This window comes from Pelodiscus sinensis, chromosome 1, assembly GCF_049634645.1.
Source record: "Pelodiscus sinensis isolate JC-2024 chromosome 1, ASM4963464v1, whole genome shotgun sequence".
Taxonomy (NCBI): Eukaryota; Metazoa; Chordata; order Testudines; family Trionychidae; genus Pelodiscus; species Pelodiscus sinensis.
This window is the reverse complement of record NC_134711.1, coordinates 325,069,721-325,095,402: the sequence shown is the minus strand read 5'-3', so window position 1 is coordinate 325,095,402 and position 25,682 is coordinate 325,069,721. Positions and strand designations below refer to the sequence as shown.

The 25,682-nt window shown below is 55.5% G+C and overlaps 2 protein-coding genes across 4 annotated transcripts in view; one reads left to right on the top strand and one right to left on the bottom strand.

Moving 5' to 3' along the window:
* The window catches only part of INPPL1 (inositol polyphosphate phosphatase like 1), a 77,227-nt gene extending 72,897 nt beyond the window's left edge, over positions 1-4,330 (top strand). For 2 of the 3 annotated variants that reach the window (XM_075919633.1, XM_075919635.1), the window contains exon 28: positions 289-4,330. In XM_075919633.1, coding sequence (XP_075775748.1) covers positions 289-382 — 94 coding nt within the window. In that variant the 3' untranslated portion in view covers positions 383-4,330. The remainder of the gene's footprint in view (positions 1-288) is intronic. The other variant, XM_075919634.1, reaches the window with a different exon arrangement.
* Positions 4,331-10,486: 6,156 nt separating this feature from the next.
* Positions 10,487-24,684, bottom strand: PHOX2A (paired like homeobox 2A). The gene is made up of 3 exons (XM_006111767.4): positions 23,786-24,684; positions 19,539-19,726; positions 10,487-13,064 (listed from the first exon to the last, which is right to left on the bottom strand). Exons 1-3 carry the CDS (start codon positions 24,006-24,008, stop codon positions 12,633-12,635), a joined length of 843 nt encoding a protein of 280 aa, XP_006111829.2. The 5' UTR covers positions 24,009-24,684; the 3' UTR covers positions 10,487-12,632.
* Between the last annotated feature and the right edge of the window lie 998 nt (positions 24,685-25,682).

Genomic DNA, 25,682 nt, shown 5'->3' with positions numbered 1-25,682 from the left:
GTATCGGGTGACAGCACCGTGGCTGTCCGCAGAGGCGGGCGCAGGGCACACTCCACCAGCCTTCCTAGCAGGGCAGGGCCCCTGTTGGCAAACCCTCTTTCTGCAGCACCTCGGAAGCCTGTGCCGGGACGAGCTCACCTGTGCCTGGGTGTCCTCATGAGAAGTGTTCCCTAGTGGTTAGAGCAGGGGAGCTTGAGCCAGGACTCCTGGGTTCCATTTGGGGCTTCTTCCACGGACTTGTGTGGAATTAACACCCCCCGCTGAGCTCCTGTCCTCTCCCCCCTCCAGTGACATCACGGACGAGGACCTGGAGGAGGCCGGGGTGCTGGATCCCAACCACAAGCGCCTCTTGCTGGAGAACCTGCTGAAACTCAGGAAGTAGCAGGATGCTTGTGCCTGCCACACCTGCCTGCCCTGGGCCTGCCGCCGTGTCTGCCACGCCCGCGTGTCCTGGGCCTGCCGCCGTGTCTGCCATGCCCGCGTGCCCTGGGCATGCCATCACATGCCGCCGTGCCTGCCACGCCCGCGTGCCCTGGGCATGCCATCACATGCCGCCGTGCCTGCCACACCCGCGTGCCCTGGGCATGCCATCACATGCCGCTGTGTCTGCCATGCCCCCGTGCCCTGGGCGTGCCGCCCTATGCCACCGTGCCTGCCACGCCACCGTGCCTGCCACGCCCCCATGTCGCCCTATGCCACCGTGCCTGCCACGCCCCTGTGCCCTGGGTATGTGCCGCCCCATGCCGCCATGCCTGCCACGCCCCTGTGCCCTGTGCACGCCGCTCCGTTCTCACTCCTCTTCCCCCGGCCTCCTCCGGCTGCCTGCTGTGCAGGGATCTCGGGGGGCTTTCCCCACCCCTTCCCCTCGTCCCCCTGGTGGGGAGGGAGGGGACTCGAGGCAGCCGCTCACCCTCTTGTTCCCCAGCCCCGGGAGGGTAGAGGGGCAGCGCTCGGGCCTCGACACCGCCTTAGTGCTGCGTCTGCAGGGGGCACCCCAGAGAGGGCTCCTGGGGGAATCGGGGCTGAGCCAACCCACAGCAAGGGGGCGATGGGGGGGCGGGGGCCAGAGGGCCACACAGAGGCTGAGCAGGGACCACCCTGCAGGCGCTCGGCCGCGTGGGTCATTGTGTATTTATTGAACTAAGAGGAGGGCCTTTGTCTTGGTTCATTGCCAGGCAGCCTGGGCGCCTCCTCCTTTGCCCTTCAGCCTCGCCAGCCGCTTTCCAGCAACCCAGCGCCCTGTGGGGTTGCAGAGCTGTGGGCTGGGCAGGGCCTCGGGCACAGGCACCGCTGGGTCCCAGACGAGCCAGGGCCTGGAGCGATCTCCCGAGGGGGGAGCTAGAGCTGCCGAAGTGGGGACACCAGCCTGCCGCTGCCCGGAGGGTGGGGAATCGGTGACGGGCGCTGACTGGGAATCAGCGGCTGGAATTAAGCTGGGACCCTCGGCCCAGAACAAAGCTGGAATTCCCCACCAGCGTGTGGGAGCTAGATGTGGCTTGTTTCCCCGTTGGGCTCATTATAACCCCCTCCCCCGGTCTCCCTCCGGGGTGGCAGGGGAGCGCTCTCTGCCAAGTGGCGCTGCTCACCTGCCCCAGCGAGAGGGGGGACAGGGTGGTTCCCTGCTGCGCCCAGACAGGCCTGCCCTGAAGGCATAGTCCCTCCGCCCTCTCCTGAGACCTCCCTTCCCCTCTCGGAGATCCTGAGCTGGCCCCAGAATCTCATTCCCCGCCTGTCTTTAACAGAGTTATAGCGTCCCCCTGAAGCTCCTCCAGTGCAGACAGGGCTACGGGCCATGCCCAAGGTCACAGGGGAGGTCTGTGGCGGAGCAGCAATGACCCTACCTACATCATGAGAGCCGGGGGCCGGGTTTGAACCCAGCGCCTTGTTCCCTCCGCAGGTCGGAGACGTCTCAGGACACACTCCGGGTCCTTAGTGCTGCCGCAAGCCGGGAGGAATTTTCCCAGGGAAGTGTGGGAGGACTCGTTGTGGGCCCGCAGGGGGAATTGACCCCAGAAGCTCTGCAGTGGGGTTCGCCTGTGTCCACGCTGCAGGGGGGAGCTATAGCCCACGTGCCGGGGTGGGGGTGGGGGTGGGATTCAAACGAGGAACAGCACCTGAGTGACAAACCAAGTTCCTTCTGCAGCAAAGACAAGTCCCAGGACTTCAGGGCGGAGCATTGAAGTCCCTGTGTGCCCACGGGCGTCTGGCTGGAGGCAGGCCCAGTGGGAGCATGGTTTTCCCCTCCGTGCGAGATGCCAGCCCCCAGCAGGACGAGCGCTGGCAGATTCAAACCGGCTCCGTTAAACCAGAGCCAGTGTCAACGCCTTTAATCCAAATTCAACTCAGTTTGGATCCATGGAGCTTAGCTCGATTCCGTCCTGAATTCAGCTGCATGGGCGCAAACTGGGTGCAGCAGGGTTAAGCGCCCATGCACTGGCTTTGGCTCCAGTTTAAGGGAATTGGTTTGAAACCACCCCCTGGATGCAGCGCTGCCAGGCTGCCTCCTCGCCTGCGGCTGCTGCTGGTGTGTCCTACGTCGCGTCCCTTCAAAGCAGGCAGGGCTGAGTTGTAACACCAAGGCCCGACGCTCTGGAGACTGTGGCTCCTTCCATGCCTGGAGATCGTACCCATAAGCGACACCCTAGCTCCACTGGTAGCAGAAATGGATCTTTTCCTCACCGCAGCTCTGCCGCTTTCCTTTGGGGAGAGCAACCCCTCGCCCCCAGCCGTGTCAGAGCCTTGAAAGGCCGTTCAATCCTGGCTCATTCCTCCCCCCGCTGGAGAGAGACTTCCCTTGTTCGCTCTGCTCACACCCCACTGCAGACGGGGACTCTCACAGCTGGGGGATCGCGTTCTCAGGAACCCGAGTGGACACAAGCCGCGACCTCCCAGCAATGCTCCGCCTGCCGCTTTATAACCAGCTTAGGCTCCGGGGCGGCCCCATGTAGCACCGGCCTGCAAGGCCCTGGGGTGGCAAAGGAAGGAGGCAGGCCCCACCCTGATCCCTTCAGCAGCGAGGGCTCCCTGTAGCCTGTGGCTGCCGGGCTGCCGTGTTACGCTGTCAGTGAGGAGCGTGTCCGTGGCAGGCTGCTGCTCTCCACCAGGCCTGGGGGGCTCTCGTGCCCCCAGGCTGGGCTGGCCCCCAGGCTGGGCAGGCTGAGGGGGAAACGATGATGCTCTAGCACCACCCTCACCCTCTGGAACTAGTAGCCATGGCCAGGCCTATTTAGCAAGTGTGGGACATGGACCCCTTTCTCCAGGGCCAGCTGCCATTTTGCGGGGTGCTGAGCCACCCCTGGGGGGGGTTGATCCCCCAGTCCAAGGCCTGCTGCCCAGGAGGTAGTGCCAGGCGACAGAACCTGCCTTGCTTTGTCAGGGAGCGACCCAGCATTACAGGCAGGACAGGGCTAATCGGATCAGGTTTTGGTCTCGATCCCATGTTAAGCCCCACTCTCGTTTAGAGACACCCAGCTGCCCAGGGGAATGGCCCTGGCTGTGCCATCCCCTCACCGATTCCCATGCTGGGCATACAATCAAAGGGATCGTCGCTGTGATTTGGGAGCCCTCCCCTGCGGTAGCACAGCTGTCTCTGGGCGTGGATGGACCAGAACCCGCAAAACGCCCACGCTACATCTCCAGCCTTGTTCAGAGCCTGTTCTGGGCCACGGGCTTGTGGCCACGAGGCTAGGAGCCCCAGCTTCTGTGCCCAGCTGTCGTGCTGACTTGCTTCCTTGGCCCACTCATTTCACCGCTCTGTGCCTCAGTTTCCCCATCTGTCAAATGGGGGCAGTGATGCTCATGTGCTTTTCCGGAGCCGTACAGAAGAGAGCACGCTAGAGCCATGCAGCATGCGTGCACACCCCAGGAGTAGTCAAACCTCGGAGGATCCAGCTAACTCACTGGGGGCTTTGACCAGCCCAAGGAGACACTCCGATGCCGATGAAGGGGCGGGCTCTTCTGCAAAAATGAAGGACGTGTTTGGTTTCCAATGCGATCTAGCTCTCATATGTGGGGAGGCGCTGGTGCCCGTGAGGCCCGGTGTGCTCTCTGCTCCCTGCCTTGTCTCTTCGTTAGTTAGCCAGATGTTTGGTGTGACTTTAATCCTACTAAACGACCATCGTGTTGTGTGTTGTGTGTTGGTTGAAATCACAAGCTATTTTTTTAATGTTTAATTTAATTGTTATTTGAAACTCTCTTTTTATGCTTAATATTATTTCGGGGGGAGGGAATTTTAAGTGTTAGGCTCTGAACACTTTTCAAGATGTCGACTTTTTATGTCCAGAATATCACATTCTGAAGCAATAAAAGGCCTTGTTTGCTTAGAAACAGATACCTGCATTTTCTCCCTCTGTCTCATCCTGGCTCACTACTGGAATGGGAGACCCTTGCAAGACCCAGCCAGCTGCATGCTGCTGAGCCAGTAGGTGGTGCTGTCCTAGGCTAATTCCCTGTGTGGGAGCCAGCGTGCAGATGGTGGGCAAAACTAAAGACTTCACCGTTTCTGCTTATGAAAGTCCCTGCAACACCTCAGTTCTCATGGCCTGCTCCCATTCCATCTTGGTAACATGTACCCTGCCTCCCTTAGCTCCCTCTGCAGCCTCAAGTGGATGCGCTATTCACCCTCATTTCCAGCCCTAAACGGTGTTCCTGTGCGCTGTTAATCAACTGTTCCTCCCCAGAGGTGGCTGCATTGCAATTTTGGGTCTTATCAGTTGCTGTTATCACCAAGATAGTGACTCAACAAGTCTGCTTTATTAAAAGACTAATTTTGAGCTCTGCCTTCACTGATCCTCAAAGTGAAATAGTGACACTTAATAAAACCACATCCATTGCTCAGGGAATGTGGGTTATCGGGTCAGTTTGTGTTTGGAGCCTTAATTCTCCATATCCTCGCATCCCAGGAGCCTCTCGAAAGGCCATGTTCCAGCCACATGGTTTTAAATTTACATCTTTGCGCCCAGTTCAAACTAGGGATGCAAATATAGGCAACCGCGGGGATTTAAATATCCTGCGCTTCATTAGCATAATCTCACCCACACACTGTTTCGGAACCCAGCTGTTTCAACCAGGAAGTGCACTCCGGGCCGCGTTAGGTCGAATATAGTTCGAACCACGGAGTTTGATTCCAACTAATGTGGCCCAGAGCACACTTCCTGGTTCGAAACAGCTGAGTTCCGAAACAGCCCGAGGGTGAGGTTATGCTAATGAAGCACGGGATATTTAAATCCCCACTTCATTTACTATTTCGGTCGCCTACATTTGCATCCCTCGTTCGAACTAGGGTGCAAGTGTACAAGTACCATTAGAGTGAAGGTCGACACTGGGGCTGCGTCTAGACTGGCAAGTTTTTCCGCAAAAGCAACTGCTTTTGCGGAAAAACTTGCCAGCTGTCTACACTGGCTGCTTGAATTTCCGCAAGAGCACTGATGATCTCATGTAAGATTGTCAGTGTTCTTGCAGAAATACTGTGCTGCTCCCGTTCGGGCAAAAACCCTCTTGCGCAAATGCTACTTCCGCATCACAGAGTCGCTGCCCTGTCCTGTGGAGTGTGGCACAGTGGTTCCTGGGGCTTCCCTCCCGCCATGGCGTGGGCCATGGAAAGGGGGGACCTCAGCTCTTCCTGGCTGCTGCTGGGAGGTGGTACACGATGCCAGCACGGAGGGGTCTCGCTGGAGTCTACTGGCCGGGACGCCCGCCCTGGAGAGGGGTCTTTTCTGCTCCTCGGAATATGCCAAGGGGGCCTTGACTTTGCCTGAGTTGAACAGGGCCCAAAGCTGAGCACAAGATGGCTGGAACGCCCCACGCCCAAGACAGTCCTAGGGGGTCACTGGCGCACAGGGCGGTGTGGAGCGTGCCGGGTAGAACTAGGCCGGGGGCGGGTCAGTCCAAGGCTCACAGAGCAGACGGGATGGTTGGGTGAGAACCGTGCTACCATGAAGGCCCACAATGCTAGTGTCTCCTCAGACCACTTGTCCATAGGCACCGGCCTGTCCTTGCAGCCTGCTGGAGACAAGGGCATCCTGACCACCGAGGCACTGGCGACTGCCTCGCTCAGGCCACACACCTCAGCCTCCCCCAGCCCGGCTGCTTGGTCACAAGCCCCAACAGGATTAGCCCCTCTCCAGAGGGGCGGCACAAAACAGTGGGTGCCCAGACGGACCCAGCGTTGCGTCAGGTCTGCTGCCTGGCCCTTTAACCCAGCAGGGGCAAATGCTTCTGGGAGCAAGGGGTTTCCACCCAGCCTGTGGGGTAGGCCACTGCCTCAGTTTCCCCCTCACTGCTGGACAGTTGAACCCGCTGTCTAAGCTGAACCAACTGCCACTCCCTCCCACTGAAGAGGCGGCCGCTTCTTTTCTCGCAGCAAGGCCAAGTCAACACGCTTGGGGGGAGCTAAGAACGGGGTGTGTATCCCACCCACTCTGTTACAAGCATCTTCTCTGAGCCCCAAGAAAACAAAGCCAGGGCCTGGCCCTGTTCTGCAAGCCACACCTCCCCCTCAGGCCTCTGGCCCGCTTCGATCCCAAGCTTCACCCTGGTCAGGGTCCTCCCAGACTTGTTCCAGATTAGAAACAAATGTGGGTCCACCCATTCCACTGGTCATGCAGCTCTTCCCACAACCACACAGGCAGCAATAACCCATCCTCCTGTCAGGGCTGCGAACAGCTCCCAAGTCATGCCCCCCTTGCCTGTTCCAGAGCCAAAGGAACTCTTTTATATACTGCTCCCTTTCCGCATGCATTGCTGGCTAATACATCTCCGACCAGTCCTGGGAACGACCCAAGTGCAGAATGCCTTGGCTGTGAGCCGAACTGGGAATAGGGCTTTGAACAGCCTGTGCACCCTGTGCTACAGATCCAAGGGCATTTCCTTAAGTAGTCACCACTTCCTGTCCTAAACTGCTGTGTTATGTGGCTTGTAAACAGCTGCCACGTTGCTCCCCAGAGGTGGCTGCATTTCACAGGGACCTTTGTGGTGATCTGATCTGACCTCCTGTATAAACCATGCCCCAGAACTTCCCCCAGCTAACCCCTATAGCAGCTGTTCTAACAAAACACCCAATCTTGATTTTAAAATGGCCAGCAATAGAGCTGTGGCATGAACACTTCTCTCTCTCTCACCAAGAGCCGTTGGTCCAATACATGCTGTTTCCTCACCCACCATGTAATGTCAATTTGCGACTGTGCTAATTTTTTCAATCAAAATGGCGTGTGGTACCAAGTCAAGGGCGTTACCACAGCCTACCTGTAATATGGAGACAGTATTCACTTTAACAACCAAATGTGGATTTAAAAAACAGACAGACATCTAGTTTGCTCAGCTGTATTTACCCTGAACCCATGTTGTTTTGCGTTAATTGCATTAGCCTCCTTGAATTTGCTAGTAGTCAGGCCTGAATCTGCTGCTCCATCCCCTAAGTCAGGGGTGGGTGAAGTGATCAGTGCTAAAAAGATGCAAAAGAAGCTGATTTTTCACACCCACCGGCCGCCCATTTTTGGTGGTCCTCTCTCTCACTCTCTCTCTCTCTCGGTCAGGGCCTCTCCTGAACCTTACACGTTTTTGATTGGGAATTCACTTCTCCCTGGGAGAGGAGGAAACCTTTCTCCTCGCTGTGTGAAGGCTGACTATGGACTGTGACGGCAGCATGATGCAGTCCCGCCCCACTCTGCAAGGCAGGCCAGGATCCTTCTCCCGGTTGTACTACTGGGGAAACCGAGGCACGGTGCGGGGCCGGAACTTGCCCACTTCCAGCAAGGGCACGCATTGGAAGTCAGGCGAGCCTGTTTGATAGGGCTAGGCCTGCAGTAGCCCTGAGACGGAGCCAGGCATGGGCGTGCATTATAATCCCCAAACAACACCATGACTAACCTTTCTGTGGCCCTTGTGCGTGCCGCTATGCTTGGGCAGGGCACCGACTGTCCTTGTTACGAGCCAGGGCAATGAACCCCCCCCCCCCCCCACATCTTCCATCTCTCCAGGCCTCGCTGGACTTCCCCCACCACATTACATCTCCCGAAGTAGGGTTACAAGATGGGGTTCAAAAAATACCAGACACGTGATCTCAGAACAGGATGGGGGGGACTGGCTCGGAGGAGAGCGGGGCTGGCCAGGAGGTTGGGGGGAGCACGGGAGATCGGGGGTGGAGGGACTGGCTGGCAAGGAGCAGGGCTGGCCGGGAGGGGCTTGGGGGGAGCGGGGCTGGCTGGGGAGGAACCATCCCGTGCATGGTCCCAGTGGGGCACACGAGCGAGTCCGGCCCCAGTATTCCATCCCGCCCCAGCCCCGCCCCCCCTCCTCTCTACTGCATAGTTGCGTACTGCCTGGCTGGTAGACACGTTCACGCAGTGGGAGTGTGCCTACCAGCCAGACAGTACACAACTACCTACTGATCCTCCTGATAATAACAAAACTGACTTAATTAGAAAATACCCGACATTTCTATGTCCAGTATTTTCTCCATTTGTTTCCCAGACAGAAAGTTCAAATACCGGACTGTCTGGTTCAACACCGGACCCCTGGCAACCCTATCCCGAAGAGCAGCCGGCCAGTAGCTTCTTCAATAAATTAAGGTTTATTTGGATTAGTATCATTTGCAAATGGGTTCAATAAATTACAGAACAGATTAAAAAGAAAAAAGTCCAGTGCCCAATCAGAGGGGAGCTCAGCACCCACCATGGCTGCAGAGCCCGGCGCTGATGGCAGTGGCTCAGCCAGGTGCCCCCTGCTGGTGAACGGCCCACTTGCTGGGTCCCCTCCTCCGGTAAGAGAGGACGTGCTCCTGGCTCCTGGGATGTTGAGCTGGGTCTTGTCCACTGGTCCCTGCTGCACCCTCTTTAGCCTGGCCTGGCCAATGCAGCAGTACTTTAAACGCCAGCCCGGGGCCCGAGAAGCGTGGCAAAGCCCAAGGGAGCTGTCTCACACCCCCCACAGCTATTACACACACACACACACACACACAGCTAGTGTCGGATTGCAGAACAAGGAGCAATGGTCTCAAGTTGCAGTGGGGGAGGTCTAGGTTGGCTATTAGGAAAAACTATTTCCCTAGGAGGGTGGGGAAGCACTGGGACGGGTTCCCTAGGGAGGGGGTGGAATCTCCATCCTTAGAGGTTTTTAAGTCTCAGCTTGACAAAGCCCTGGATGATTGAGTTGGGGTTGGTCCTGCTTTGGGCAGGGGGCTGGACTTGATGACTCCTGAGGTCTCTCCCAGCTCTATGATTCTATTATTCTAGCTCTCTCTCTCTCTCTCTCTCTCTCTCTCTCTCTCTCTCTCTCTCTCGCTCACACTCTCTCTCTCTCTCTCTCACACACACTCTCTCTCTGTCTCTTTCACACACACACACACACACACACACACACAGAGCTGTCTCACATACAGAGCTATCGCACACATACAGAGCTATCACACATTTTCACACACGAAACTGTCACACACACAGCTATTACACACACACACACAAAGCTATCACAGAGAGAGAGAAAGAGAGAGAGAGAGAGTCTCTCTTTCTTTCTCTCTCTCTCTCTCTCTCTCTCACACACACACACACACACACACACACACACACACACACACACACACACACACACACACACTGCTAATTTCAGCAGGGCCACAACAGTCCAACCCTTTGCTGCCACGGGCCTGAAGCCAGAGGCTGTGGCTGCCCTCAGACTCTGAGAGCTAATGGGCTGGGATTCTCAGCAGGAGCGCCCAACTCCCAGGCTGTGTCTACATTGGCACCCCTTTCCGGAAAAGGGATGCTAATGAGACCAGTCGGAATTGCAAATCCGCGGGGGATTTAAATATCCCCCACGGCATTTGCATTTACATGGCTGCCGCTTTTTTCCAGCTTGGGGATAAGCCGGAGAAAAGCGCCAGTCTAGACGTGATTCTCCGGAAAATAAACCCTTTTCCCGGAGGATCTTTTATTCCTACTTTCAAGTAGGAGTACTCCCGCGGATTTGCAATTCCGACTGGTCTCATTAGCATCCCTTTTCCGGAAAGGGGTGCCAATGTAGACACAGCCTCATGGTATTCCCATGGGGTTTGGGTACCTCACGGCCTCAGGCACCTTTGAAGCTCCAGCTCAGGGGGGCTGTAGCTGTGAGCAAGGAACATTCAGAGACCATCCCTTTGGAGCTCCGCTTAGACCCCAAGCCCACCCCTCTCCCCAGTAGCCATTAGGCCTTTCCAACTCTCCAAGCTCCTAGACAGTCATATTGACCAGAGGCCTCTTCTGGAATGGTCTGCAGCTGGCAAGGCCATGTGGCGCCCTCTGCTCTCAACCTCACCCCAGGAAAGAGGGGCACGAGCCTCGGCTCTCCCCATGGACGTCCTTGGAAACTAACGGCCAGAACCCAGAAGCAGTCTGGCCCTTAAGTGTCTGAGCTGTCTGCCATTCACAGCCATTCCTTCCTGGATGCTCCCAGGTCAAGAGGGCCAGGCCCTGGCAGAGGCCTCCAAGGGACACCATGGCAGTGCTGCGTGTGGGCCGAAGCAGTTCTGAGAGCGTCAGGGCCAACCCATGCATCAGCATGGGGGCTGGCTAAGAGGCCAGGCTGTGGGGACGCCAGCCAATGCCCCGACAGGGGGTCTGAGGCAAGGGGCTCCCATGGCCCTGCATGCTAGTGAGCTAATGGCAGCTGGACGTGGAATCTGCGCAGGTTCCACGGTGCTGGTCTCTGCCCCAAAAGTCACCAGTCCCAGGGCGCACCTGGAGTGCGGCATCTCCACCTCCTCCGATTCCCACCTCGGCTCCATTGGGACACAGCGCTCTCTCCGCTTCCTGGCCTAGCTGCATGGGCAGGGACAACAGGGGCGCAGTGTTGGCGTGGCGGGCGCGGTGTTCCTAGGGACACAGTCTGTGAATCGCTTTGTGAGCCGGTGGGATGAAGGGTCCTAAACATACATCCTGGCCAGGTTTTCTTTCTGCACCTGGGGACCACAGTCCAGCTGTCCCGGCTAGTGCGTGGGGCTCCTTGCGGTGGCAGAGCGTGGGAGAGTGGAGCTATCCACGGCTATCAACTGTCTCCACAGAAGCCACGGACCGTCCCCTGCACGCTGGTGTCCAAGCCTCACGCACCCAACGCGGTACATGCCAAGGCAGAGTCGGCTGGCCTGCCCAGCCCCCCATAAAGTGCTTTCTTCCATCTGTCCACCAGTGGGCAATGGCTCGGTTGAATTCACCACTCAGCAGTAAACGAAACGAGAGTCGGCCACACCCAGAGGAATGCGCCTTTCCGTTGCCAGGTGGCCTGAAGCCTGCTCTCCGCCGGACGCAGAAGGAGTCACAATGCCACAGTGAAGGAGCATGTCCTCGGCTGGATGGAGAAACCAGTCCGGAGCCAGGGGTGGGCTGCCCGCTGTGGTATTTCCAGTCACAGTGTTACGTCGTAGGAGACTGCAGTTCGGGGTGGGGGAACAGCGTCGCCGGGGTAGTCTTTCAAAATGGCTGCCCCTTCAGTATCAGAGTGAATGCGCCAGGACCTTCCACGCGTGGGCCCGAAGGAGCCAGGCCTGGTGGGCCCCAAAGGAGCCAGGACGGCCTTCGAAGGGGCAGCCTGTGTTGTTCACCCACATCTCTCCATGGTGAGGTGGAGTCAGTGCAGAAATGACCCCAGGAGCGGACAGAGGAGCCCTACTGCCTTGCAGGATGGGAGGGGGGCGGGTTCGAGGTGAATGGACGTAACGAGGGGGCGAAGCTAGCTCTGTCACGGCTTTCCACGGCACCCATCTGCAGCCTCAGGACTGCGCAGGGCTGTTACACCCCTGCCTTGATTCCTCGGGGGCTCACGGGAAGCCGAAGAAACACTATCTCTGTGCTATCCCTGACTGCCTCCCACCCAAAGGCCGGCATAGGCCCCTGGCCATACGGGGCCATGAACCCCCCTCACACCTGCCTTGCTTGGGGCTAACATGGTAGAAGACTCAATGGAACGCTGGGGACGGTCCCGGCTTCTCAGGAGAAGGATGAACTGCCCTCCATGGCCCGCCTCTTCCCGGGGCCGCTGGCCAACGGAGCACCCACCCTCAGCTAGATAAAGCTACGTTTCAAATGAGGCAAACCTTGGCCTCGTCCAGAGGCCACTTCACACCCAGGGGTCCTGGCAACCCCAGAGCTCAAAAAGGAGGCCACTTTTTCACGGTGATTGGAGGGGGGGGGCAGCCAATGTTCCCCCAACAGGGCCCACTGTGTATGGGGGGTCGTGGGGCAGCTTCCCCAGGAACTGCTCTCCCAGAGGGGAGTGCCTAGCCGGCCGCTCCGGGGGAAGCTGCTTGTTAGTCGCTGAGCCGGTCTCATGGCTGGGTGAAGTCGCCCGCGCTCGGGATGCATGGGGTGAGGGGCGGCTCTCAGTGCAGGGGGCATTGCGTGTCCTAGAAGCCGAGCGAGCCGGCAGGCGGCAGGCGTGGCTCAGCCAGGTGTCTGTTTCGGAACTTCCCTCCTGCCTGGGAGAATCTGAGCTTCCCAGAGGCCTGGCGGAGAGGGGTCCTACCCAGGTCTGCGGACAGCCAGAGGAGCCTGGGAGACTAATAGCTAGGGAAGGGGGCGGCGGGGGGAAGATATTGGACGTCGCACACGATGGCACACGAAGGAGTTGGCAATGTTTGTTTGGCGCCGGTCAATTCCCGGTCATTAGAACAGGTTTGTCTTGAGGGTGTTGGGCTTCCTGTGGAAGGAGGAGAGGACGCCGGAGAAAGGTCCTGGCATGGCCTCAGCTGGCTGCCACGCCTTCAGGAGCTCCGCCGTGTTGGTGGCACCATTGCTGGTGCTGACCCCTGGCCAGATGGGAGCCTTTAAGGACTGGGTGGCGTGGCTGGGTCCGAGGCCCTGCCCCGTGCCGGGGCTGGGGCTCAGGCTGCTCCCGGGGCTGTTGAGGCTGCCCGTGGTGGGCAGCGAAGCGGTGCTGTCCGGGGTGGGGCTGCAGTTGGACTCCTTGGACTCGTCATCTTCCGAAGAGGAGCGCGGGTCAGATTTCTTGTTGGCCGTGGAGCCGCCATTCACCCCCTTGGCGTTTGCGGCCCGTTCTTGCTTGCGGAACTTAGCACGTCGGTTCTGGAACCAAACCTGGATGGAAGAAGGGTGGGATGGTGAATGCGGGGGAGGAGGGGAGAGGAAGAGGACAGAAACAACAAATTGCACAAGGAAAGAGGGATCCACCCACAACTAGCCTGCTGTTTGTTGAACTGTGAAGTCACAGTAAGGATTGGACCTTCCATCCAATATCTTAGGGTATGTCTACACTAGCCCCCTAGTTCGAACTAGGGTGGTTAATGTAGGCATTCGAAGTTGCAAATGAAGCCCGGGATTTAAATATCCCGGGCTTCATTTGCATCTTGCCGGGCACCGCCATTTTTAAAGCCCCGGTAGTTCGGACTCCATGCCCGCAGCTACACGCGGCACGGAGTAGGTAGTTCGAATTAGGATTTCTAATTCGAACTACCGTTACACCTCATTCCAAGCCATTAGAAAGCCTAATTCGAACTACCTACTCCGTGCCGTGTGTAGCCGCGGGCACGGAGTCCGAACTACTGGGGCTTTAAAAATGGCGGCACCCAGCAAGATGTAAATGAACCCTAAGACATATCCTTAATGATAGCATCTGGAGTTAGGAACCCAAACACTGTGGGGTATTGAACATTGTATGAAAATGGTATGCTGTTCCTTTAAATACTCGGGGTGTTTTCCTATTGCGCAGCCTGCTCTCTCTCTCTCTGTCTCTTGTGTTCTGAGTGTGAATTCTAATTAACAAAGCAGTGCTAGGGCACAACCTCCAGCCAGAGGAGTTACGATTTTCTCTATGCTGTGAACATAACAAATGCCTTTTCAGGATGTGGGACTAGGCTAACAGAGACACTTGGTGCATCTGAGGCCAGGTCTACAGTAGACCTGAAAGGTTGGATTAAGGAACACAACTTACATACAAGGAACACTGTTACATAAAATATGCAGTCCGAGTAGGCATAAGTTAAGTGGAGCTTGGCGCCGTCTTCATAAAAGGAGGCCAATGGGAGCAAATGCTCCCATCGGCTTCCCTTACTCCTTGCAATGCATACCAGCACTGACTGGAGCTGCCCTCAGTGTTTGATTTAGCGGGTCTTATCTAGACCCGCTAAATCAAACACCAGAAGATTGATCTCTGGAGTGGCAAGTGAAGATGTGGCCTCAGAAAGGACCCTGCTACTTTTATTCGGGTCTCTAAAACACCATGCAGTGACAGCTGGCCATCTGGGGTGCTGGTGGGCATGTCCTTCAGTGCTGGAGTATCTGGGGCAGGCTGTGCATTGGGGTTGAAAGTAAAGGCAGGGTTTGAGTGAAGACTGGGTGTTTGTTGGCTGCACCAGCTGTTTATGTTCACTGTAAAAATTCTAGGCCTTTTTCCTGTAGTGGTGGAAATGTACCAGCCGCTCATTTCACTGACAGGCTGTTTGTTCTTCTATGATGATTATTTGCAGGGTTGCCAGCTCTCGTGATTTTCACAGAGTCATAGACACATTGGGCTGGAAGGGGCCTCGCGAGATCATCAAGTCCAGCCCCTGCGCTGAGGAAGGGACAAGTAAATCTAGGCGAGTGATTCTCTACCCACTGCCCACTTGCAGCCCAAGCAGCATACAGCTGCTGCCCATGTGACTGCCCCAGGGCCATACAAGTTTTGTAGATAGAGTGTGGATACATCCCACATAACACAGACAGCTGCATATGCAGCCCACAATGGTAAATAGGTTGAGGACTCTGGTGTAGAGCAGCTCTGACGGGTTTGTCCAGCCTGGTCTTAATGATGGGGACCCACACCCCCCTTGGAAACTGTTCCAGAGATAACTCCCCTGAGAGTTAGAAAGCTTCTTCTCTTTTCTAACCTAACTCTCCCTTGCTGCAGGTGAAGTTGGGAACAGCTTATTGTATTTTCACTGGATGCAGAGAACAGCCAACCACCATCTTTTTTCTAACAGCCGATAACCTAATTTCTCCTGGGAGGGGAAATTACTTGTTCCGGTCTCACAATAGCTGATGTTTTAAAAAAAAATTCCAGTTCCCGGTGTCAGGAGATTGCATGTGAACCTCAGCTTTCTTTTTAAAAAATGAATGAAAAACAAACGGATGAATGAATAAATGAGGAGTCCTAAGGCACCTTAGAAGCTAATAAATATATATATATAATATCATGAGCTTTTGTGGGCAAAACCACATTTTTAGCCTTCATGGCTGTAGAAATTATGAAAGTCTCTCTCTCTCTCTCTCTCTCTCACACACACACACACACACACACACACACACACACACACACACACACGCACACACAAGGCTCAGATAGCAGCAGGCAAATAAGAAGATCCTTTTTTTTTAAATCTAATGATGAGGACCTGACACATGGGTATTGAATGCCTGGGGCTGGCACCCCTGCATTTCTAGTGTAGTCCTGCCAAAAGACCCTGGAACATACCATGCACTGGGTGCCTGATAATAAAAGCTCGGTCCCTGGCCCCAAAAGCTTACACTCTGGGCAGTCTTGTGGCACAGGGGGCTGGCAAGTTTTCACCGTGCCTGCCCATCCCATGCTGCACACAGACTGTATTGGGGACCATTTATTTCCAGTTCAATCAAAGCACTGGATTCTCTGTATTTTCTGGAGTTCTCTGGCTTTCCCCTGGTGGTGCCAAGAGCAAAACTGAGATTCAGGAAATTAGTGTTACGGTAACGGCAACACACAGGCCTTTCCTCCCCCACCCTTTAGTCTTATTTATTGGTATGTTACAGTAGACCTGGAGGGAAATCAGGCCCCCTTGCGGACAGCCCCACCCCGAGTCCTTGTCGTGAAGCACCCAGCTCTGCTCTCACCCCTGTGTAAATCGGGGGTAACCCCAAATGTGAGGGGAAAATCAAGGCCTTTGTAGCTTGTCTCTGTCCCAGCCAATCTCCTTTCCCAAGACCTATGTCGATGCCCCCTGAAAAATAAAATCTCAATTTACCACCAATTCTACTCCTACTTATATTTCTCCCTGGCTTTGTTCTGCCTCTGGGCCTAACTCTGTGGCCGTGGCGACCGCTCGTGACGCGACGGGGGGCAGACAAGCAGCTACACTAATCTGGGGCTACCGGGCCATGAGGGTGACCCCTGCAGTGCCGGGCCATCGTTTGTTAGACAGGGATGTTTGCACAGAGACAGGCGCTATGCTGCCTAGAGTCACCGGGCCCGGGCCCGGCACAGCTGCCTCGCAGCACAGTTAGGAGCACGCAAGTAGCCCGGGACAGCCTCGGAGTGGGATGTAAGGAGCAGGAGCAGGTGGACACTTGGGTCAATGAGACCGGCACAGCCGAGCCAACGCAAACAAACCCCTGTTAGCTTGTTCCCGGCGTTAATGAAAACCAACGCGGGGGCTGGAGACCACAGCACTACAGCACACAGGAGAGTCTGAGAGGACGGCGTCGGAGCCCTCCCCAGCGCCGGAGCCAGACTCGTGGGGGTCGAGTCTAGGGATGTAAAATCCCAGCTAACCAGTTAGCTGGTTAGACGTTAGGTTAACCTGACGTGTAGCCGGTTAACTGACTAAGTGGGATCCGGGAACTGGCCCCAGAATTGCTCCTGCCAGGAGATCATCCGCATGGTACCGGCAGGCTCTGCTGGCCCCCAGGCGGGGTCACGATGGCAGGTGGTGACCAGCCAGGCCAGGCCTGCTGCAGAGGCCCTGTTTGGTCCTAGGGGCTTTAGGAGAGGGGACACGCAAGGAGGATTTAACACCTCCTGCCTCTCTTTTGGCCCTAGCTTGCATCGCTCTGAGCAGCCCCACCAGAGAGCAAGTTGCGACCAGAACCGGATGGACCCGGGGACCTGCTGGGACCGTGTCCCAAGGACCAGATGCCTAATTAAACCTCTCACTGAATGAGGGGCCTTCTGCGGGGGGCCCCAGTGGCTTAGGGAATAAGCAGGAGAGCCAGGAGACACAGGGTCTACGCCCAGCCAATCTGCCACGTGACCCTGGCTACGCCCCATCCCCGCCTGCTGCCTCAGTTTCCCCACCTCTCCCGGGGGATGAAGGGCTTTGCGCTCTGTAGTGGAGGTGCACTAACCCTAGGCTGGGTGTCTGCTGGCAAACACTTCGAGGGAGGATTCGTGGCGGTGGTCCCGTTGGCATGGAACCAGGGGCTGCTGCTTAGACATGGGGCCCTGGCCCTATTGGGCCTCTCCCCGGGGCTTTGTTCAAGGAAAAAATAAAAGGCAGCTCCCTCGCCCCAGGAGCAACCACTGCCGGAGACCTGCCCCTGACAACCCCTTCTCCCTGCCTGCCTCTCATAGGCCCGGAGACAGGCCCAGCAGCACGCCCCTCTCCCTCCTCACTCTCTGCCCTGGCCCGGAACCCTTCTGCCCCCTGCATCCTGGCCAGCCTCCTGCACCCCCTCCGCACAGGCCCCCTCCCTCGCTGGGTGCCCCCATCTCCTTCAGCGCCCTCCCCACACCTGCCCTGAGGCCCGTCCGAGCTGGTCTGTACAGCCCCACGGGTCTCTGAGGGCTATGTGTTAACGGGGTAGGGGCCTGCTGTACTGAAAGGCAGACAGCTCGCCTGTGCCAGGCTCTCGCAAGACGCCCCGGGAGGGCTCCGGGCAGGATAATTAGTAAGCAGGCTGAGGCGACGTTGGGGTGTCACCTCTGAGAGCGATGCTCTGGGGGTTTGTGGGGCAGGAGCTGAGCCATGAAAGGCTGTGACTTCAGAAATTCATAGCGTCTAGGGCCGGCTGGGACCCCCGTGAGCCGGTCGCCTGCGCCCCCCGTACCGCCCAGGCCCGAGAAGCAACCCCAGGGATTCTAGCACCAGGTCCGCACATTCTGATGGAGCCGGAGTGTGACTTTTAGAGCGAGCCTGTCTTGATTCAAAGAGTCAGGGAATGGAGACCCCCCCCCCAGCACTAGGCAAGTGGCTCAGATGGTTCATTTTCCACCTGGGGGAAATCAGTGCGGGTAGTTCATGAAAGCACGTGCTTAGGGTTCAACCTGCCATCGGGCTCTCCGGGGGCCTTGAACTGCAGGCTACTCACTAGGGATGGCTCCAGCCCCGCCCCTTCCGTCCAAGGCCCCACCCTTTCCAAGGGCACAGAGCCGGGCTTTCACCCTGCCTCACCCAGCCCCACTGGCTGGAGGCACTATTCTGCCCCCATTTTACAGATGGAAGGAAGGGTGAAGGAGATGGTAAGTGACATGGTTATACAACAAGATAGTTGCAGAGCTAAACCCAGGAACCCTGACCATCTCTGTATTGCAGAATGCTCCATCGTGCCTAGTGGCATACATGGCCTCAGCCCGAACAATTGCGAGGTATTTAGTCTTGCATCCTCATATTCAGTTCATTCTTTTGGTGGGGCTACAGTGTTTATGGCTGGGAGCGGCACTAGACATGATACATTTTAGTAAGGCTCTTGACACAGTCCCTCCTGACAGCCTCATCGGCAAACTAGGGACGTGTGGTTTGGAAGGAATTATTTTGTGGGGCCACATGTGGCTGAAAAAATAGCTCCAAAGAGTATTTATCAATGGCTGGCTGTCTAACTGGGGGGAGGGGCATATCTGTCCAGGGCTAGTCGGTATTTCCATCAATGACTTGGATCCTGGTTATAAAATCTGTGGCTGACCCCTCACTGGGAGGGGTTGCAAGCACTTTGGGGGAGGAGCATTCAAACGGTCCTCAACAAATTGGTGTGACATCATTACCATGAGGATGTATGTAAGACATGGGAGGTCACTGTCCTGAGCTCACCCAATTCCGGGTGCTGTGTTTTAGGAAAGATGGGGACAAACGGCAGAGTCTACAGAAAGGACAAAATTAAACAACTGGGCGTGTTTAGTCTGGAGACGAGAACACTAAAGGGGGAGCCTTCAGACATGTTAAGAGCTGTTATAAAGCAGACAGGAATCAATTGTCCTCCATGTCCGCTAAAGGTCACATAAGAAGTAATGGGCTTAATCTGCAGCAAGGGAGATATCAGGAAAAACTTTCTAATGAGAAGAGGAGTTAAACTCCACTAGGCTTCCAAGAGGATGGCAGAATCCCCATAAGAACAGGTTGGCCAACCCCCATCAAGGCACGTGGAGTTTATTTGGTCCTGTCTCAGCGCCAGGGACCAGCTTACATGACTTCTCGAGGTCTGCTGCCTCCCCACATTTCTCTTGGTTGGTTCTAGCATTATAAACGCACCCAGGGAGATAGGGAAATGTTACCATTTTACAAGTGGGGAACTGTGGGCACACAGACAGAGGGACTCTTTGCGTCGATTCTTGGCTTTGCCACTACCTTGCTGTGTGAGCTGGACAAGTCACGGCATTGTCCCTTGCCTCAGTTTCCCCATTGGTTCAAAGAACTGATGACACTGCCCTACCTTCCAGGAATGGCAAGACGCTTGGCTCCCTAATGTCTGTAAAGTCCTTGCATGGAAGACGCTCGGTAAAAGGGTTATGATTAATTAGTAACAACACACACTGAATTGCAGGAAAGAGCTGTGTCAGGACTAGCAAAGCCACCTCATGTCTCCCTGGGCAGGGCTGAGGGGGCTTACCTGGACCCTGGCTTCGGTGAGGTCGATCTTCAGCGCCAGCTCCTCCCGGGTGTAGATGTCTGGGTAGTGGGTCTCTGCAAAGACCCTCTCCAGCTCCTTCAGCTGGGAGCTGGTGAATGTGGTCCTGATTCTCCTCTGCTTCCTCTTCTCGTTGATTCCCGAGGGGTCTGAGAAGAACTTGTAGGGAACTGGAGGGGAGAGAGGGGGAAGGAGATGAGGGGAGAGGAAAATACCAGCAGTTCCGACAGGTGGAGAGTGCAGTCAAAGATGAACTATATACATATGGGAAATGACGAGCAGTTCACACTGGCACCGAGAAAGGACCTGTCTCCAACTCCCATTGACTGGAGTTCCTAACTCACTTTGGATCTTACGACACGCCCAGTCCTAATTATTGTTAAAATGGCAACATCCTATTAGTTAATAATTTTTACCTTGTTGACTATTGTTTAATTATATGCATTCGACTATTTATTGTATATCTATTATCTATGCTTTCTATGTTAATAATATTGCAGTGTTTTATATTTAAGTATTAATATTTCACTAGCTAACCATTATTACATTGTTGACAATTGTTTAATTATATGCATGTGATTATTTATCATATATCTATTATCTATGCTCTTCTATGTTAATAACATTGCAGTTAGTGTTTTATATTTAAGTACTGATATTTCACTAGTTAACTATTATTACATTGTTGACAATTGTTTAATTGCATGCATTTGATTACTTATCATATATCTATTATCTGTGCTTTCTATGTTAATAATATTACAGTCAGTGTTTTTCATATTTAAGTATTAATATTTCACTAGCTAACCATTATTACATTGTTGATAATTGTTTAATTGCATGCATCTGACTACTAAACATATATACACTCTGTGCTTATTATGTTAATAAGATTGCAGTTAATGTTTTATATTAACTGATATTTATTATTTATTTTACTGATCTTGCACTAGTCAATCATTATTACATTGTCGACTATTATTTAATTGTATGCATTTGACTACTAATCATATATTATGCTTTCTATGTTAATAACATTGTGGTTAGTGTTTTATATTTAAGTACTGATATTTCACTAGTTAACCATTATTACATTGTTGACTATTGTTTAATTATATGCATTTGACTACTTATTGTATATCTATGCTTTCTATGTTAATCATATTGCGTTAGTGTTTTATATTTAAGTACTTATATTTCACTAGCTAACCATTATTACACTGTTGACTATTGTTTAATTACATGCCTTGGACTCCTAATTATATATGTATTATCTATGCTTTTTATATTAATATTGCAGTTAGTGTTTTATATTTAAGTACTGAAACAGTCCAAGCTAACCATTATTACACTGATGACGGTTGTTCGATTACTGTGCAGGGAAGTGCTATTTCGATTGGATCGGTGATTGCATTGCTAATTATTGGTTTACAAATAAGTACGAAATATGTTATTGTTGCCTCGCTATTGTTCTCTTGTGATTGATCAGTTCTGAATGTGCCCATGGCTCTAGGAACGGGACACCCCGTGATCTGTGCGTGGCTCTGTCCTGCAGGATGGAATCCTTATTCGGTTAAACCAGCGAAGAGTTTCGTGGCGCTTTGCAGACCAGACCTGTATTTGGGCAGGAGCTTTGGCGGCTGGACCCTTCTAGCTTAGGAAAGCAGGCGCCCAGATCGGTGTGTTTGGTCCCTAAGGTGCCGCAGGGCTCCTTGTCGGTGCGGGAGCAGCCTAAGGCGGCTGCCGCTCTGGGCTGTGGGTAGCGATGCCGGTGTCCTGCTCTGGGCCTGTCCAGCGCTGCCCCAGGGGACGCCGCAGAACCGTCCCGGGGCTTCCTCCGCGCGAAGGGAGGTTTGGGATCAGGGCGGCAGCGCTTCGAGCGGGCAGGGGCTGTGGCTGGTCCAGAAGGAGGCAAGGCGCTGCCGCCCGGGGCCAGGAGCGACAGTCTCGCCTGGGCCGCGGTGCGGGCGAAAAGTGTCCTGCCGGCCCTGCGAGCTCCCAGCGGCTCGCCAGCACTAGGGAGGGCAGGAGAACAGAGACTGGACAGGGCAACGGGCAGGGAGCCACGTTCCATCACCAGCCATTTAGTCCCGAGAGAGAACAAATTGGGCCATGAAAGTTCGTTCCTAAGCAAATCAGAGAGAGAGAGAGAGAGACACCGTTCTAGAGAAATAGACAGACACAAAATTCTAGATAGATAGCTTGGGTGTATGGGGATAGATAGACAGACAGACCGACAGACAAAATTCTAGATAGATAGATAAGGTGTATGGGGATAGATAGATAGACAGACAGACCGACAGACAAAATTCTAGATAGATAGATTGGGTGTATGGGGATAGATAGATAGACAGACCGACAGACAAAATTCTAGATAGATAGATAAGGTGTATGGGGATAGATAGATAGACAGACAGACCGACAGACAAAATTCTAGATAGATAGATTGGGTGTATGGGGATAGATAGATAGACAGACAGACCGACAGACAAAATTCTAGATAGATAGATAAGGTGTATGGGGATAGATAGATAGACAGACAGACCGACAGACAAAATTCTAGATAGATAGATAAGGTGTATGGGGATAGATAGATAGACAGACAGACCGACAGACAAAATTCTAGATAGATAGATTGGGTGTATGGGGATAGATAGACAGACAGACCGACAGACAAAATTCTAGATAGATAGATAAGGTGTATGGGGATAGATAGATAGATAGATAGATAGATAGATAGATAGGATGTATGGGGATGGATAGATAGACAGAAAGACAGACACAATTCTGGACAGATAGACAAACTTCTAGACAGATAGACAACATTCTAGCGAGATAGATAGATAGATAGATAGATAAGGTGTATGGGGACAGATAGATAGATAGATAGGGTGTGTGGGGATAGATGGATAGGATGTGTGGAGATGGATAGATAGACAGAAAGACAGACAGACAAAATTCTGGACAGATAGACAAACTTCTAGATAGATAGATAGATAGATAGATAGATAGATAGATAAAATTATAGCGAGATAGACAGAGATAGATAGATAGATACAATTTTAAATAGACACAATTCTAAATAGAGAGATAGACACAATGATAGATAGATAGATAGATAGATAGATAGATAGATAGATAGATAGATAGATAGATAGATAGATAGATAGATAGATAGACAGACTGACTATATGGAGATCTCTGTTTATACTATATATTTGTTTCTGCTGATAATATATATATGTAGCTATAGCTAAATGCGTATCTCTGCATAGTTGGATAGTTACATGCGTAGATACGTATCATCGACATGTCCCTCTAGATCTATAGGGTCTACACTGCCATATGCATATGCGTCTCCGTGGCAGTTCTACACTCAGGTGCATGGCTATTCACAGGGGTTTATGGCTCGGCCGAGGTCCAGCGGGAAACCCCAGCGGAATGGAGCGACGCTGGAAGTTCCCCGCGTCCGAAGTCGGTGACCTGGGGGGCTATATCTGAGCGGTGCGTCTCGTCTTCAAGCCCTGCGCCGGTTTAGCGAGCACGTGTCCCGGGCTCGCCCCTGCAGGCGAGGCAGGGCTGTTTCTCGAGGGGTGGCTGGGGACGGGTTTGGACTGTGGACGGACGGAGCGTGCGGACCTCGGAAGGCGAGAGAGACCGTCTGCCGCTGTCCGGAGCTTTCAGTGTTCGTGCCCATTCCTGACCCCAGCCGCTCCGCTCCAAGCGGCCAGGAAACGGACTAGAAGAAGTTGGCTGGAGCGGTGCGGGGCGAATCCTCCCCGAGCCCAACGCAGACCGGAAAAAGCCCCCTCAAGTCTCAAAATTAATAATTCCATAAAAACATTTCTAGCCGCCCTTTCTGCAAATATCAAATTAGATTTCTTGATCTAATCCTCCCTGTGCTGTAACCTGATTACCCATTAATTTGTTTTGGCTGTGAACACAAGGAGACGGGTCCTTAACTTGATTAGACGCCAAATCTTATATCTTTATAACTGCATTTTGCCAAAATTGGTTTATACCTTTATAAAAAAAAAAAAACAAAGCGGGGAGGGAACGGGGAAAGGCCGACCCGATATAAAGAGATCGCGGGCCCCCAAACCCTTTTATCTGCTCAAATTTGCCTCGCATCTCCAGATCCCTCTGGAAACCCTTCTCCGGACCCCTCCAGAACTTCTCTGGCCAACTTCGAGCAGGCCCTGGCTCGAGGGTGAGGGGCTCGGGTTTACCTGTGGAATAGGGCGAAGGCTGGTGGTCCCGTAGGGCCCCCAAGGTGCAGTTGGCGGTGCTGAGTGGGGGGCAGCCGGGGCTGGTCCCAAAGCTGCTCCGGATGGGGTTGTACTGGAAGGTGTTGGCCTGGCTGCAGGAGCTGAAGTCGGCGTAGGCAGACGCCTCCATGGCGGCCATGCAGGAGTCGTAGGAGTTGAGGTAGGAGTAATCCATTTGGTACATAGAGGAGGGCCCGGGGGGCTGGCGGATCCCGGAGCAGAGTGGGGGGCAGAGGGGTCCGAGCTCGGGCGCCCCGCTCAGCGCCCCGCTGCCTGGCTGCACCTTTGGCTCCTTCTGGCTCCTCGAAGTCTCCCTCGCCCTCTGTCCTGGCTGCCTTCGGAGGGGGCCTCTCCATGCACCCCGCTCTGCCCGCTCCGCCCGCCCGCCGGCCGGCCGGGTAATATACCGGGCTAGGGCTGGGCACACAATGGCCAAGGCGCTGCTGGCTTTTGCATGACAATGTCTGCGGAGTCTATTGGGGGCCGTAGGAAGTGGGGGAAGCGCCTCCCACCCCCGTGCCTCAGCCCTTAACCCTTTGTGGGCAGGGGGGAGGGGGCCGGCTTGAGCCTGGAAACTCGAGCCTGAGATGGGGGGGGGGGGGACCGGCCAGACTTTATAACCCCTCCCCCCGCACTCCCCCTCCCCGTCCTGCCTCCCCCAAGGCTGGCCCGGGGCAGCCGCGCTCCAGGGCCCCCGTGGGAGGGGTCTTGGAGCCAGGGGCGCAGCGGAAAGGATCGGGGCCAACTCGCCCCGCCGCCCCTGAGAGCCGAGCCAGGGGCTGTGCCCAGCCCCCGGGGTTCCCGGGGCCCCTTCTCTCCTGCCGCCCCCGGTCTCCCCCGACGGGCACAGAGGCCGGGCAGGGCTCCCTCGCGCCCCGGGGCCTCCCTCCCCTCTGCCGCGAAGGGACCCAGCAGCCCCCCCCCCCCCCGATCCGAGATGTCCAGAAAGGGAGCGACCCCCCCCCCCCCGTGCGATTTGCGATTGATTCCCCCCCTGCGGCTGCCCAGGACTCGGGGCGTTCGCGCTGGTCCGGTTCCCCAGAGCCCCCGCCCCAGAGCCCCCGGCCCAGACTGCTGATCACTGGGGGGGGGGGGGGGGGGGCTGCCCCGGTGCGGTTGTTTCGCGCTCTCGACCAAACCGAGCGGGTCTGGCTCGGGACGAACCGGCGCCGTCCCCGCCCGGCGGAGATCGGGGCTGACCGGGGCGGGGGGAATTGTGGGGAAAACGAAATCCGGCCCCCCCAGGAGCCGGGGGAGCGGGTTTGGGGTCTGACCCCTTCTAGGCGAGTTTCCCCTACGAACCCTGCCCCGTGGGCGCCGGGGGCGATTCTCCAGCCGGGCGGCCCCGCGGGGACAGGCAGGGGGACCCGGAGCAGGGTGGGGAGCGGACATGGGGGGCACGGCACGGGGGGGGGGGCGGCCCCGGGGGGGAGGGGTCTGGCGGGCGGCTGTTGAGGTGGGGGGGGGTATTTGGTTATTCGGGGAGGCGTCTCCCCCCGCCACGAGCCGGTTCCCGGGGCCGCCAATCCCGGTGAGATTCGGGTCTCTGCCCCCAGCCCCCCCGGCCGTGAGCACCCGTCGGCGGGGCGGGGTGGGCCCGGGGCGCGGGGGCCGAGGGGCTGGGAGCCGGCGCAGCGGGACCCCGGACCCGCCCGGGGAAAGCTCTGCCCGGCTGCGGGCCCCGGGGAGCTGCCTCGGCTGGGCTGCACCAGAGGGCTTGAAACGCGCTATCCAGCCATCCTGCGCCCCGCCCGGCCCGGCCCCACCCGGCCCCCCTGCGCCCCACCCAGCCCCCCTGCGCTCTTCCCAGCCACCCCCATTCTACGCCCCGCCTCCTGCCCTGCTGGCCCGGACCCCA

Coding starts and splice junctions, on each gene's coding strand:
- PHOX2A (XM_006111767.4), bottom strand. CDS start 24,008: ATGTACCAAATGGATTACTCCTACCTCAACTCCTACGACTCCTGCATG. Junction 19,727..23,785: donor GCCTTCGCCCTATTCCACAG/GTAAACCCGAGC, acceptor TCTCCCCTCCAG/TTCCCTACAAGTTCTTCTCA. Junction 13,065..19,538: donor TCACCGAAGCCAGGGTCCAG/GTAAGCCCCCTC, acceptor TCTTCCATCCAG/GTTTGGTTCCAGAACCGACG.